Source organism: Formica exsecta, unplaced genomic scaffold (assembly GCF_003651465.1).
Source record: "Formica exsecta isolate Colony F162 unplaced genomic scaffold, ASM365146v1 scaffold37, whole genome shotgun sequence".
Classification (NCBI taxonomy): Eukaryota; Metazoa; Arthropoda; class Insecta; order Hymenoptera; family Formicidae; genus Formica; species Formica exsecta.
Genome location: NW_021850941.1, coordinates 1981045 through 1997891, shown reverse-complemented (window position 1 = coordinate 1997891; position 16847 = coordinate 1981045). Strand labels below are relative to the sequence as shown.

The following is a 16847-nucleotide window of genomic DNA, read 5'->3' as shown; positions in this document are numbered from 1 at the left end:
TAGAGTAAATGCGGGTAATTACGTGAAACGATTTGAAGTAGAAACAGATTATCATTTCAGCAATACGCACTTATCACTTATACGCGTTATGCTTCGGTTATAATTCCGTGATTATCCAGCTTGAACAACGATTGAAATGACACGAAACACCATCATCGTCGAGATTATATTAATTTGTGTGATAGGCCAAAACATTAAAATGCTATAGCAAGATACTTACATTGTTATCATCATGAATGTGCCTCTATTGCGTTCAACTGCCTAAAAAGGAAAATCAAAGAGTGAGAAATAAATGAATTGGAGTCAGCTATCTTTGACGTGCTATATTTATTAAAGTTTGCGTATTTTTTACTCAAAATAGATAATGAATTTATTTAATAAAATAAAAATCGCGAAATCCACGTCATATGAAATAAATTATTATCGTTCCTGTAATTTTTTCTTGTTGTAATTTGTAATATTTTAATTCCGATGTGTACAAGAAATATTTTTACTTTATGCAGAGGAATCATCAGTCAAAGATGCTGTAATACTGGCTGCTGCATATATTTCAATTGAAATGATATTTGCGCCAATTTTTACATAGAATCCACTACTTTATAATTTATTATGTCATACGTATCGCAGGTTATAAGAAAGTTATGAATCATTTGTTCTTAACAATATTTAGACTTGGATTCAATTGTTTCTATGAATAACCTTATAATTGATTAACAAGTGTACCCACGAATTCTTTCTCTTTCACTATGTCAAATATTATTAATCGCCAATTAAAATTAACAGTTTACGATCAAGAATGGAACTTGCCACTTACAATATCGCTGACAATATGTTCTCCAACGACATCAACGACCTTCTTATCGTTCAACTATCAGATTGGTACTGGTCCTATCTCTTGGTCCCATATCTGTTGGTTTTACCGATCAATTCTTAAAATTACACCGCTACTTACGTGTCGATCATGTTCTTTCCTCTCGCGACGGACTCTCCAGGAGTCTCATCCTCGGTACCGATTGCTCCTCCCGGGCATCCCCGCTGGCGAACTCACCAACCCCGTCGGGCTGATTTGCATCACGGTTACGAGCTCGTTCGAGCTCGTGGTGGTTATATTACAGAGGGAGCGGGATGCGAACATGCTGGAAAAACAGAGACAGACAGAGGTACCTCTCGCGAGCGTACCACCCCTAAAGTGCATCGCGGGAGGCAGCTCGGACACTCATAACAATCATAACAACGGGATCTCGCGAGTAACTCGTGGACCACCTCCGCGCATCGTACCGCCCAATGTACCGCCCCCATTACCCCTTCTATGCTGACTACGTACCAGGCGGGAGAATCGTCACGGCGGGTTGTCTTCCCTCGGTTGTACAGCGGTGCCACTACGCAGCCAGACTGCGGACCGTCAGGGTTCAGGTCCGAGTTTTCGCGGCGAGCTCCAACCGCGCAACGTGCACGACCACGCTGCCAATCAAGGACAGCACGAGGGGAAGACTGGATCGCCTGCCTTCTCCGAGCCACCGAATCCGCGACAAGATCTGGATCGTCGTTCGCAATATCGATCGTGATTCGAGGAAAAATTTCATTCCGAATTGGAAGAGGAATTGGAGCTAAAAGACAGTTGGAGAAGGTCAAGTCGAGCAGGCAACGCTCCTTCGAAAACATCGCACCTCGCGATGTGCCGCTAAATAAATTGTGTGTGTGAAACTACGTGGTGATCGAGAAGTTTGAACGTGCAGTTGCGTGCGTCGATTTATCCGGCCTATCAGCACGTGGCCCATAGGAGTGGAATTTTTTCGGTCTGCGCTTCGCGGACAATTGAGCGCAGTGAACTCTGTGACAGTTGGCCAATGGAACGTGTGATTAAAGCATTCTCGGTTAAGTGATAAACTCAAACAGTTAACTCTTTTGACAATCGTATAATTTCATCACCAGCTGTTTCAAGTCAAGGTGATTGCGGCGATTGCTCCGGTTTACTCCGCACTCATCGAACGTAAATTTGGAGTAAGTGCGTGGAATGAGATAAATCGCGTTAAGTGCATACAGAATAGGTGAAATCAAATTAATTATAAAGGGCCCAACAATTTTGACGTAAGGAATCCAAATTAATCTATTAGCTCCGAAAAGAGATACGCATTCTTAAATAGCGTATTCGCTTGTCAGCATTGTCACTGAACAAAAGAAAACTATGAGACGAGGACTCCGGCTCTAATAAGTTTCTTATTATTGTGACGAGTGCGCTGATAATTACGATACGCGCATGTTCATCGCGTGAACACATCGGTGTTTTTCAACGCGAAATTATATGTTACGGACAACAACTACGAAGTGCATGGCTTGACGCGCACAAATAGAATAATTAAAACTACATTACACGTAAGGTGTGCTATCTACCAATTATCTGCGCGGTGGAACTTTATCGAGGATCAATTCGGTACATTATTGTTCCGAGATACCCCGGTCATCCGCAATATCCAGGAAACTGCTCGAAGACATCTCGCCTTCCAAACTTTCTTTCAACTGTTCAAGCGAATACAAGAGGAGGTTGGATCGACCAAAGCAGTATTTTATCAAATTGTGGGCAATTAACTGTTTGCTTCTTAATCGCTCCTAATTAGTCGCAATTACCCGCAGTAATTAAGCAGGCTGATGTCATCAGCGGCTGATGTATTAGTGAATCGTCCGCTTCTTGACGCTGATCTTACTATCAAAACGAACTATTAATATTCGCCGATAGGAAAATTACCGAGAGATCGGCAAGGAAAGCGACAGAAGAAGGAAATATTTAGAGAGAATTTGAAACGAGTCGTGCCTTGGTGTAAGCGTGGCATCGAAGAGAACGAGAGGGGAATAGACATTAGGCTGCCGTTGATCGACGAGATCGGCACAAGATCCCGCGACGGAATTGCACCGTGGCGAAGATAAATAATCGCCGCTAGATAAACCCGCGTCAGGACGACGTCCCAAATACATCAGTCACAGATCGCCTCAGGTGAGTGTCAGAGCGCGAGTTTGCCCCTGCTTATTATAAGCCTGGGTTAATCTCGGTAATTAGATGGGTCTTCTAAATGCGCCCGGTTGCTTTTGCACGTGTGTAGCCTTGCACTCACACACCGATTAACCGCGCGTACGAACGCGCCTGCGTGCGCACCACATGCACGCGTTTATATATATATATGTAGCTTACACATATACAAGCATGTTTTATATGATGCTTCAGAAGCAGATATCAGTAATGGAAATTCATTAATTCTGTATTTTACGTATCTCATAACCTTGAAAAACAATTAAGAAGCAGTTGGATACAATTTCTTATAAACGGTAGAATACTTTTTATCGGCATAGCAGCATCGTTTATAATGTTAATATACTAGATCTAATAATGCTTGACGTGTTGAATGAACCGGATAGATTAAGACACGCTTAAAGCAATTACTTGAAGAATGAAGCGGAAACTCAACCCCGAGATCTATTTATCCGTTTCCACTGTTATGCGCATATTCAGATGGCAATTGCGTGCCTCGTGAGCGATAATCGTTGGCTCGATACCATTTAGTTAATCTCGGTAATTAAGGAAGTTCCTCTCCCAAAGCTGGTCACGCGGGAATTCTGCTCGCAAGGGATCGAAAGCAGCGTCTCGTTCTATGCGCTTCACTCCAACTCGGTGATAATTTCAGCCAGATACTTAGCTATGTACTAATAATTAGCGCGATAATTATGCACGCCCGCATACTAGCGTCGAGTGTGTGACCTGGAAATGCTAATTAAAGGATCGGCCGGACATATAAACGTAATACCGTTGAGCATGGTTCTTAATCTTCCTCATTTTTTTCCATCGGCTGATAACACAAAGAATCAATATTATGTAGATATTATATCAGATAAGAGTGATAGTACGTTATAATTATCATGACTAGCAAGAACGTGATATAATCAAGCTATTTTTATCTGATGTAATATCCTCATTTACTTTAAATTATGTATATAATTATTAAGACAATCATAAATACATTAGAAGTAAAAACTAAATTTAAAACTTAAAAAAGGAAATTATAACTTCAAGAAAAATATAATTAAGATCAGAATTATATTTGAATCAATTAATTAATTAATTGTATTTTAAAAGCTCGATTAAGATATCATTTTTTAATTCTTCTCAAAAAATTTATTGCGTTTTCTAAAATATGGAAGATGATATTAAAATTTAGCAAATAAAAGTCATGATAATAATCTGGTAACTCGATAATCAAGCGACGTGGTAGCGTCGCGACGCCAAGTACATAAAAAATATAGTTATCATGAAATAATTCATTTTGTAAAAAAGTCGTTTGTAAAATTTACATTATATGACACGACACGACATGACAAAATATTCTTCTATAATATAGTATAAACATATTTATTTATTTATGTTAAATCTGAAACAATATGTAAAAATAAATACGTATAAAAGAATATTTATAGAAGATTATTTTGTCATGTCGTATCTGTATTGTACATAATTATATATTTAATATGGATCAATATACACATACATACTAAAGCGTACGAGAAAAAGAAAAAGTAAAGAAAGAGACAGAGAGAGAGAGAAACAATATCGTTTGTCGACAATTTGAGTACAGAACATTACGTCACATGTATACTGAACTAGGTAATCTAAATTTACCAAAAAGAGCCCAAAATAAAATTTGGTAAAACCGACTTGTTAGTTGTTCATAAATAATGAGATATCGCAATACTAGATGACTATATTTCTAGATGTTCCCATTATTTATATATAAATGTTTGACCTAAGTTTTCCTCTGAAGGAACTTTTATCAAAAATCACGGATGTCGTGCGAGCAATGAAGGAAAAGCTGACATCCTTAGGTTTTTTCGATGATGCGAGATATGCATTGTATATATCGACAGATATTTGTGATTAAACACGGCGATGTCGTTGAACGCGTCGCGTCATCTCCCGGACCATATGACCGGAGAGGTAAACAGGAGCACGTGTTGGCGGCGTGACTACGAGTGACGGCATGAACTCTGGGGGTGGAGAGGAGGCAGAGGCAGAGGTAGAGGAAGAGGGGGTGACGATGTTGGACGGGAAGGGTGACGAGGGTGGAAAATCAGTGTGAGCTGCCCGAGGGTAGGAGAGTTCTTTGCTTGCCGCCTCGGGAACACGAAGGGTAGATGAAAGAGAGGGTTGGTGGAGTCAAAAGGGAGGAAGAGCAGTGAATTCTAGCCGCCGAGAAGGTGGAAGCGAGATGGTCGAAGCTTGGCCGAGCAAAATCGTTGTCGGTGAGAATAGACGCGGAAAGCTGAAAGCAGAAAATCCCAAAGGAAACACTTGACTCGCGATATCGTTGGTGTAAGCGCTTTGGAATCAACACAAAAGAAAACGAGATGTCTCGTGTCGGTTAAACGGCGCCGAATTTTAGTGAAGCTGTCTTGCAAGCATTACATGCTTTGCACGCTATTTCTCTTCTAATTTCAATATTGGAAAATAATTATTTCTAACTTTTATGAATCAATTTGTAAGAAAGCTTGCATATGCTAATCTTTTCTGCTTAATTACACATACATATATACATTTATATATTTATGTATGTATGTATGTATGTATGTGTAATTACGCAGAAAAGATCAGCACGTGCAAATTTTCTTTGTTACACATTGATTTATGAAAGTCAGAAATTACACTGTGTCGAGGTCAAGAAAACGAATCGATGCATTCCTTTTTTATATCTTTTTGTCTCACCCCTTTCTGTTCTCTCTTTTACTTCCCTTTCTTTTCTCTTATTCTTACCGCCCTCGCTCCCCCTTCCGTTGGCTTTTCCATTCAAACTGGGCTTCCCCTTCGCCCAGTTTTCAGTCCCTACCGACAATCTCCTTCACACGATAACATTTCGTTCTACAACTTACCCACTTTCAACTCGCTTTACAGCCGCGCTATTCTGTTTTCCCCTCCGACCGAGAATCTTCATCGATTATCGACTCGGAAATCGCCCCGGGTTAGAAAGTTTTGCTGCAGAAACTCAGTATGTCAAGTGTGAAGCCTTACACTTACTTGTCGTTTTGCACGCTACAATCTAACGATAACGATTATTTTCTGCTTGCATAACAGAAAATTTACTACAAATTCAAGATACAACCCTTTTTTTTTATGCATGTTACAAAAGATAGCACTATATTTTTGTAAAACTACTGTTACTCATCGGCGATGAAAGATACACTGTAAAAAAGTTTGATTTCATATCATATTAAATCATACTATTTGTGAGAAATATATTAGAAATTTCATCAATTTTGCATTGTAAAAAAAAAAATAGCTCTAGCGAACCCTTTGTTGCGCCAAAATTTTTCCCCGTCAAATTTATGATTAGCCTCCCACAATATTGTGAAAGAAAGCAATGTGCGCGAACTCATTAATTCTAATAATTCATGAAGAAACACGCACGCACATAATAGCTCGGAGCGGCTTATGATTTGACGGATAGAGAGTTGCCTCAGCACTCGTGTTTTTATTGTATACGCTGGGTAAGCTATATTTTGATATTTTAATAGACCTAATTTGCATGTAAAACCACTTTCAAAATCATTTTGTCTCCGAACCGCTGCTAGTGTTGCCTTTCTCAAGAGAAGAACTCGAATATTAACAAATCGAGAAAGCATTAGGTAATTCTTCAAGTAAACATTCGTTCACATCTCTTCTCCTCTTTCTTTTTTTTAAATAATAATACTATTTCTTTTCTCTCTTCTCTCTCTGTTTCTTTTTTTCTACTACAAAAAAAATCATTAGTAATTTATTTGCTCTTTAATAACAGAGAATAACTAAACAATTTTTTAATAGAGCGATTAGCAATTTAAGATGAAGCGATGGGCATTCTGCTGCAAATAATCGAGAGCACTTTTAACAGAACAGCTAGTTTGCTTATAAAAACGAGAAAAAAGGGGTCCAATGAACCGAGCTGCACGTTTTTGGGCCAGATGTTAATTCCGACGACTCAGCATGAGCCACGAAGGCGGTTTAGTACGTAAATACATCTTCAGCAGGGGGTGCCATTATAATGGGCATGTGCGGTTAAAGTTCTATTTGTGGTAATTCGGAGTTTAATGCACTCGGAGCGTTCTGATTTAGCCAGCGAGCTGACACTTTTTTATTCGGCAAAACCCCAACGACTCTGGCGCCGTAAAACATGAAATATTCTTCCTGCGCTTCCCTCTGAAGGACACGTCGCACGAAATTGTTAGAGACGGCATCGTTTTCGCGTTGCGGGTGCCAAGTCTCAGCGAAAAGTGACATTTAAAAAAAAACGATCGATTTTGCGAGATGCGTTATAAGAAGGTAAATGAGTACCGTTTCTGAATAAAGCGGAGAAATGGCGTTTCGGATTAATATAGATATTCGTCATATGTTGCCAAAATCTTTTCGCGTATACAATTTTATTTTTGTACGGTGAACTCATTTCTGTGTACGGGATTAGCCTTCGCTTCGATTAGCGTCTCGAAAAAGAATTTCGCCGGAATAATGTAAAATATTTGTAAGGTCAAACGAGAATTTCGATGGGGGCGTAAAATATCGCGTCTTCGGTTAACGTGTGTTGATGCCGAACCCCTTTGGCGCCGATTTATGGGCACTCTCGCGCTCGCGGATGCGCGCGTTACGCGCTCACATACACGCACACGCACCTATTCCACGAGTACATTCGTAACTAAACCGACGAGGCGTTCGCACAGTCGCATTAACGGCCGCGCTGTTCAGTTTAATCCTTGCGTTTCGTGACTCGGGACAAAGCCCCTCGGATTTCTGACAGAATGGTATCGCACGAAACGGCCATTACCTTAGCCGATATGCTTATGTACGTACGCGAGTTAAAGGTCGATGCGAATTAACCAACACGGATGCGGCGGAGATTCTTTGTACACTCGCCTTAATTATGCTCGCTCTCGTGCAGGCGAAGCGAAACCTATAGAAGGGTATAGCATGAGAAGCGGTTTAATCTATCGCGCGAATATTATATATTGCATTTACCGCTCGATCGTAGCAAACCGGCGAGTACATATAAAATAATCCGAATCGACCGTACACGAGCACGTTCACAAACGTTCACAAGCATTTACCGCTCGATCGTAGCAAACCGGCGAGTACATATAAAATAATCCGAATCGACCGTACACGAACACGTTCACAGACGTGCGCGACTTTTATTCATACTTCTCTTTAACGTTTAATGCCTGGTTAGATGCCACAAAGCCGCGATTATGCCTCGCCATTAGGGCGCCCGGTCGATTACGAGATCGTGAAAAAAAAAATTCGGGTAAGGACAATGTCGCGATGGGTGGTTGCCAACTGGTCCCGCTGGGGTCGTTTTATTTCACTCTGTTTTAAGTGGGTATAGAGGGTTACTCGCACGCATATTCCTTTGCTCATGTTATTCGCCCTCTCAGCCGAATTCAGCAAATACAGATCAAAAACTCGGACCTTCTTTGCGAGTTTCAATAAATCTCATCTGTTACTTGTTGGTCATTCCGTCAGAACTATGAGAAACTTATTAGAAACTTATTGTTTGGTTTGATTCTTGAAAAGATACAGAGGTCTCACGATTTGGATCATCATTTCGAACGAAGCTGGAAATATGTAGCTTAGATGAGTGAATCGGTACCGGGAAATTGAACGCGAATATCGTCAACGAGTGCTACGAAGAAATGGTCAGTGGTTTGTTGCATGCGTGGCCATATGGCGATTATCCGCCCGGTTATTTATAGCTTCGGACTTGAGCACCGCAACGGAGCACCCCAGACACGCCGCGCTACGATTTGTACGTTGCCGTCGCGCCGCGCGCGAATTGGACCGAGCCTAGAATTCTAAAATCGCCGTCTTGACGGTCGGGAATCGCCCTCGTAAATCGCGAGAGCCACGGAGAAGCCTTGGCTTAGAGGTGGTTTATACGCACACCTCCATAGCCCCAAGCGGCGTTGTCGTACCAAGAGAGGAGAATGTCGGCGGCTACGTAGAAACTAGCTGCTGGCCAGAGGCGCCCGGTTGTTTCTAAACCCACCTTATCTACTGGACCCCTATAATAAGCCGCGATCTGAGACCCCGTATATCCCCGCCCGCACACGCTCCAAGGAAGCCCGCACGCACGCACACACTGCTGCTGGCCAGAGGCGCCCGGTTGTTTCTAAACCCACCTTATCTACTGGACCCCTATAATAAGCCGCGATCTGAGACCCCGTATATCCCCGCCCGCACACGCTCCAAGGAAGCCCGCACGCACGCACGCACACACGCACGCATCGCACCGCACCACACTCACATCATGCTCTAGGTAGCTACCCGCAATCGTTGAACGTGTATAGTCCACGGAGAGCGCTTGCAATTACAAGCTGGTCAACATATAATTATCCCCAATGACCATAAATTACCAGATTTTTATGCGCAACATTCTTAATTACCCTTTGAATTAACATCAATCAACCCCTTAATTGCACGCTGCCGCTAACGCTGCCTTTACGTCGTCGTTGTCGTCGTCGACGATGTTGCCTATAGAGGAACTATAATGCGAAATGGCGATGCATGCCGGAGGCTAAGAGGAGGCCGCTGAAGAAAGACGCGCGGACTGACTGACGTGAGAGAAAGAGACAGCGAGAAAGACACGACCACGACAAAATCGGGAAACCGCGGGTGTCGCTCGAGGACAATCCAGGAGGGAGGATAACTTCCAATCCTCGAGAATATCTCCGTCGCATCGCGTCGTGTCTGCACCGAACGACAGCATCATACGTAATGCATCCGTATTTTTTATTGCCCTTAAAGGTTCTCGAGTGAGTTTCATATCAATCGCCTTGGCGTATTAATCGCGTGTTCTATTACACGGACTTTCACCGTTTATCCAACGGATAATTATTACCAGAGACGCCGCAACCGGAATGATCGTTAGTGAAAGAGGTTTACGAAAGAAGATTTATTTTATCATTTTGGAGAACAACTCGATCGTACGGGAGAAATCGAAAATTTTTAAGAAAAGTAATTTTTAGATTAAACACGAAACGCTGCTCTCTTATACGTGGAATACTCGATTTAATTTCTACATAGAATATTTCTAGAGAAACCCCACGGGCAGCCCTTATCCTTTTCTGAAAGATTTATACGATCTCGATCGTGAGGGGCGCATTTTTCAAGGTCGCGGGAGGCGAAGGTACCAATTTTCAAATGGTCGGTCGTGGTGACGTTTGAACGATCGCGCTATAATCACTCGCGATATCTTCGTCCGGTTAAGAATTCCTCTTCTATTTCACGAATCACGAGCGGGGTGATGCGATACGCTAATGAAACCGCACTCTCATTAAAGCATCCAAATCGACGATACTAATTGGCTAGCTTTCGGAATACCCGGCATTAGACCTCAGGACGCGATATAATAATCGCTGCGGACGAATTCGGTTTGGACAGCCAGTGGTTAAAGCGTCTAGTAATTTCACGGGCACAGCCCTACAGCGATTAATATGATTTCGACGGAAATTAATGACTGCAAACGGAAAAAAGATTGGTTGCGTATAGTCCTGTTCCGATGGCACGTTCGGATAAAACGTTCAGAGATTAAATACTACGGAATCTTTTATAGAGAAGGATTTTACTTTGTCAAAATCAAATTTTTTAATGCGGCAATTTTGCGATATATTCGCGTAATATTATCTGTCTTTTTGATACATATTATGTCTAAGAATGATTTTTCAAATGGTATCGATGAGAATTCATTTTTATCTGTTTATTGCTTCCTTGATATGAAAATCAAGTAATGTTAATTAATTATAGTTTAATTAACCGCAACACTTTTCTCGCTGCATGCCTACATATATTAATACTACTTAGCAATGATAGATGCGATTTCTTCTAATTATAGCCGCTATACATTCTCAACCGGCATATTTTGCCGTTTTAATTGATTTTCACGAAAATATGATGTCAGTATTAGATATAATAATTTTATTCTTAACAATGATTTATCGTTTAATACCATGATGTAATTGAGAAAAGTATAGACAGAATTATTTATTAAAAAGTTACCGTGAATTATCTTGAATGCATAAAAATGCTAATTCGATGTGTATTTATAACTTTGTTTACAAGAAATTGTACATCATATAATATAAATAAAAATATGTAATGTCTGACTTCTTTTGGAGAGATTTGAATCGAAAGAAAACCGTTTCTTTCATTTTTAAGAAAACAAATTCAATCCTTTTATTAAAAAAAAAAAATTAAAAAAGATTTTGTTGGCAAAAAATGTGTAACATTTGTATCTAATCTATAAATGTTTAAGATAACATATTTACACGACGGAAAGATTCAAAGCGTAATAGCGAAATAATGCGAAAACAGGTGGATAATGTCGAGCGGATTCAAACATAAATTCCATTCATTTTTCTCGCTTTTCGTTTCGCGAGGCATGGTATAAATCACTTTAGGTTCAAAGTCATAGCAATCGGCGGCAGTCTGCGGCCACCAACAGAAAAAGACGCGAGTCCCTCTCAATTTCGAGATCATTCCGGCGTCTTGAGAAACTTTTTCGCCATTATCGTTAAAGAAATATAAATGCCATGTAACGTGCGCGTATCAAGATACTCATATTTATAGGAAGCAGGCGACATTAACACCGAAGTTTGCACTTGTGAGCGGTCTATTTGGTACTCAACGATCTAACGCTTTTATTATAAACACGCCGGCCGTTTTAAAGCACTGCATCAAATATTTTTACGATGGCCATTATAAAACGCCTTTTATGAGGAACAAAGTAGCTCGCAGGCAGAAGGTGTTTTCTCGCCCTTTGACAATAATTTGTCCAGAATAACCGGCTCGTTTCACTCCTGGGTTTCCCCCCGTTCCACGCCTGGGCTTCCGCTCGATGATCCATCCAGCCGTTCGTCATAGGCGCGTGGCTTTTAAAAAGTAAAGCGCTGGACTCGGGCCAGCGCAAAAATAGAAGCAGATGTTATTAGTTGCGTTCACCAAGTATACGACGGCCGCCGAGGCGGCGGCGGCGGCGACGACGTCGGTGGCACTGGTAGCAGAGGAAAGGGTATACGCGAAAAGAAAGCGTACGAGAGAGCGGCGTGTCCAGACGGTAGTGATTTCATTGCCCTTGAATTCTTACTAACTGAACGTTTAGATAAAAATAATTAGGCGGATAAATGCGGGATATATGTGTTGGCTGCGGGCGGCACAGCGCCGTTAGTCGGCGATTTTATTCTGGAACCTCTCTCGGCGCCTCTTGCGTCCCCCTCCTCCCCTCTCCCCCGCGTCCGCCAACCGAACGTTTTTGCTTTGAAGTCGGAAGATGAACGGGCCTGCTTCTCTAATTTCCAGCGTCTGCATTCTTAACAGCTGCACGCGTCGCCGTTCGATACGGCTGATGCGGTCCCGCGCGTTGCGCCGGTTTAATTAGCATCTTGTTTACGCGTGTCGTCATTTTCTCTGGTAAAATCAAAACTGATGCGTGTCGATATCGTTTAAGAAGAGTTTTTGTCTCTCGCGGCAAATTGCTTTGTTATTAAATAAAAAAAAAAAAAAAAAAAAAAAGTACAACTGCGTCTCTATTTTTACGATCTAATGTCAATGTAATTATCGTCGAAATGTTCTCTAATTCTAATCGTTTGAATTTATAAGGCGAGCCGCTGATATTAATCTGAAAATGCGAGATCTTTTTATTTTAGCGCGTCGCGACTGTTTTGCGCTATTGAATCGAAACGCGCAAATTATATTCGCTCCATAATGGGATTGCGTCGTGCCAGGCGACTATGGCGCGCCCGCTATTAGAACGGTCCTCTGAGAGTTTTGGTCGATTTGCAGATTACGAGTCCCCGGGATGCAAGGCTGACATGGCGGAGGGTTCGGCCGAGGAGGAACAGAGCAGTACCGCTGCGCCCGCTTCCCCGCCAGCTGATCTTCGCACTCTGAACACCCAATTGTCGCCGCCTTATCACCACCAGCCCCATCTCCAGCCTCGTCTTCAGCATCTGCAGCATTCCAACATGCTGGCGACCGCCGTACCGCCCCGGCACAGCCACAGTATGCTGTCTCATCAGGTGAAAGCGGAGGCAGACCTGGACGGCCCCTGCGATGTGCCATTGAATCTCAAGAGCGAGGTAAGCACAGAAATCTCCCCCATCGATTATTGATGTTGAAAATCGATTGACTGCTCTCGATTGTTCACCTCGGACGAGTGTTTTGTTCGCCGGTGGTTATGCGGCCCGGCGGCGATGCCGAATGAAAATCACAACACGTTGCATGACAAAAATCGAACGATCGCTCTTGCAAAAACAAACTCATTTCAGTTTAATGTGGCAAGTATAGTTAATTGATTTTAATTACTGAGTAAGATATTGTCATATTACGGTATGATGATCTGATGGTCCGTTTATGCTGGTTAACAGTCTTAAGCGATCGCTCGACTTGTGCTTCCGCTGAAGTGATCGAGATACTAAGACAGCGCTATAAAGTGTGTACGACAATCGAGACGATTGTCACACTCGTTGCTAACGGTTTTGTATGTCAATGACAACCAATTGTACGGTTAAGTAGCCGCCACGCCGCATCTCGACCTAAACCGGTCACTGGTCCTTTTGACCTGTATGCGATTAATGTACGAAACAAAGCATACTAAATGACTTCCACGAAACTGACGTGGTCGATATATAGCCTTATTTGTCACGTGAAATATATCTTCTAAATCGTGCACAACACGAAATTTCTTTTTCACAAAAATTCAAATTCGTAATGCGTGGATTTTAGATGATCAAAGATCGCAGAATCAACGATTTAGATCACGAAATTACGTAACATTAACTATGCGTGGATTGATGGATATTGTGAAATTAACTAAATAAATTATCCAATATAATTACATAATGTAATAGATGGTGCATGAAATAGATTCGTGAAATAAGATAATAATTATCTCATCGATATACTTTTCAATAAAATCCGTTCAGTTATATAATTTTATATAATTTTTAGCGTAAAATAAAAATGATTTTCTAATATTAATTATAAATAAATCGTCTTTTAGATATAATTATACTAACATTTTTTCTATATTACCAACATATGTGAATAGATATTTTTATCTCAAACTTACTCGCATGGAAAAATACAGAGAGATTCATGTGAGAATTAAAAGAGATTTTTTTCTAGCGATAATTTTGAGCAAAAGCTTATAAACGAAATTAATAAGTCTATCATAAATTATTTTTTATGTAGTAAAATTAGTTGTTAGCAACGAGAGGCACGGTAGTAAAAATCGGGCGTTGGAACGAGGCGATAAAGTATCACAGGAGGAATCTACGACTGAGTTCTACGATCATAAAGCGGAAAATATTTGCACGTAGCTTATACGTACTCGCTTCGATGAAAGGCGAGCAGTTTTGTCGATGCTTGCACATCAGACTAGCCGGTGGAGGAACTTTAGTAAACAAGCGTCCGGAGAGATTATCAAATGTGTCTACTTTTCTTTCGAACAATTAACTGTCGCTTATCAACGCGATACTCTCTCCGCAAAATTGTCTCTTGTTAATTTTAAGAAAACGGTGTATAATTTTATATAAATGAATAACAAAGACGTACGCAAAAATATTACAACAAATATAAGAATTATATAAGTAAACTCACACACACGTTTCAGCCGGCAATTTCTAATGTCGTGCATAAATCGTTTTATTGATAATAATATAATTCAAGTCACAGCACTCTGATTCATCACTTTACTTCTTAATTGCCATAAGACAAGCCACATGATATTCCCCGCATAAAGAAGTAGACGCTTTACGTCTAAGAATTCGATAATGATGCCAATTAAGTGACAAAGGAGAACAACCGCGACGCTTAGACGCGACAACAGCCCGGCAGTAGAGAGTCTCGAAAACGGCAGTCTCATCCGTTAGCTCGTTGTCCCTGTCCATCCATTACACTATTATCCCCTCGGCAAACACGGGGATCTACGCCGGACTCCACGCATGGACTTAATGCCGGGCGCGCATCTGAGAAGGGAGCGCGCAATTTACGTGCAAAAAAACGAGGATGTTTCATTCGCGCGACCGACAAAAAGAAACAATTCCGCCGGTGTACGTAGCAGCGAAACGTGGATAATAATGTCGTCCGCTTCCTTTTGGCCGACGGCGAAAAGAAAGAATTTTTATGGCGCGATCGATCATAGTCACGCGCTTTCGCATACATAATTCCTTGGCGGCTATCATCGGGGCGCAGTCAATTTTCTGGATCGGAAACGAGAATAAATCTCGGACGCTTTTGTGCAATCGCGCGGATCGATGCGCGGAGATGCACGCCCGCGCGGGGGTTATCAACGGAATAATTTATCCGCGATTTCTCATCGTAGCAGTTCACTCGCGTGAAGTTTCACAGTCGCTCGAACTTCTCTCTGTTCGACGATCATAAATTATTGAATCTTTGAACACGGTATTCTTAACGATCCCCTCAATGCCATTAGCCGTACCTCTTAATTGCGGAATATCTCTCTTTCTCGGGAGAATAATGGATATTCGACGACGCTAAAATAAGTATAAAGATGTAAAGGAGTGAATTTTCAAGGTTCCGCGAGACACACAAGGTCACTCGTAAGATTAAATCGAGTCCTTGGTTTAAAAAGGAACGTAAAGTATCGTGCGCGATTACGTTCTCGCGGCGGAAATTAACATCAAATTACTGACAGAGATGAATAATCTGCTTGACGATTTCGGAAGTACATAATAATGTAAAAATACGAATATCGCACGATGCTGTAGAAGTGCAAATTCGAAACGGATCAAGTACCCTTTGCATTCGCAAAGACCGCAGTAATGTGCATCTATATGCAAATATTCGCGTATCTCACGAACACATTTGCGGTCCGGAAACCGTTGAACGTCCAACGGATGCATCGTCACGAATATTCCTCCACTCGCGACCCCGAAGATTTCATCGGTCACACGAGAGAAGCCGCCAAACCATCTGCAGCTTTGCCACAGAAGCAGCGTCCCTCTATCCAGACCGTCTCGGACCCGAAGACGCAAATTTCACGTAGCTGAATCCGGCGCGTTGACCGTCCGATGGATCGATACGCTGTAACCAGCCTTAAGGCGCATTCCAATTTGATGGCCAGCAGTCCCGGCCGTAAATGTATCTGTCAAGAAAGTGATTGAAGGCAAACGATACAGGGGAATCGCGAAAGGCTACTGGCTCGGATCTCATTATCTCGACGGCTCATTTCAACGAGTTAAATGCATTTCGATCGAATTTTACAATTATTATGATTATTGTCGAACCAGATCCGCGTGTACGGCCTGGTCTGCGGTCACCGATTAAAATCCGACGAGAAGTCATCTCGCCGCAATAGTCGGCAAGTACTTGGCGGCCGCCGAGATACCTTGCGCGCTTTGATCGACCGTAAAAAATTCGGTTATCGTATCGTATTATGGTTTTGTTTACATTCGGTATAATGATATTAATCGGATACATATGTAATAGCGTATATAATAGCAACTATCACGGCGCAATAATCAATCGACGATTTTTTCGCGATTAACTCGTCGATCATATTGCAATCATAAATTAACGCGCCGATCAACGCAGATGAATCGCAAAGGCAATTTTAAGAACGAGGAATATCACAGTCGCACGTTGATCGAAAAATCCATGGTTTTATGACGCATGATAATACGTGGCAGTTGCAAAAGATTTAGCTAATAAAAACGTACGTTTGACGAGCGACCGTCCGTAAAGCAACGCGGTCAGAACGACGAACGTGAAAATGGGTGGCAAAGGGAAGAATAAAAAAAAAAAAAAAAGAAAGAAAAAAAAAAAAAAAGAG

At 41.6% G+C, this 16847-nt stretch overlaps 1 protein-coding gene across 1 annotated transcript in view; it reads left to right on the top strand.

The window, feature by feature from the left end:
* Positions 1-1371: 1371 nt before the first annotated feature.
* Positions 1372-16847, top strand: part of LOC115239277 (POU domain, class 6, transcription factor 1) — a 131266-nt gene continuing 115790 nt past the window's right edge. Inside the window, exons 1-2 of the mRNA XM_029813721.1 lie at positions 1372-2989; positions 12836-13131. Coding sequence (XP_029669581.1) covers positions 12865-13131 — 267 coding nt within the window. The 5' untranslated portion in view covers positions 1372-2989; positions 12836-12864. The remainder of the gene's footprint in view (positions 2990-12835; positions 13132-16847) is intronic.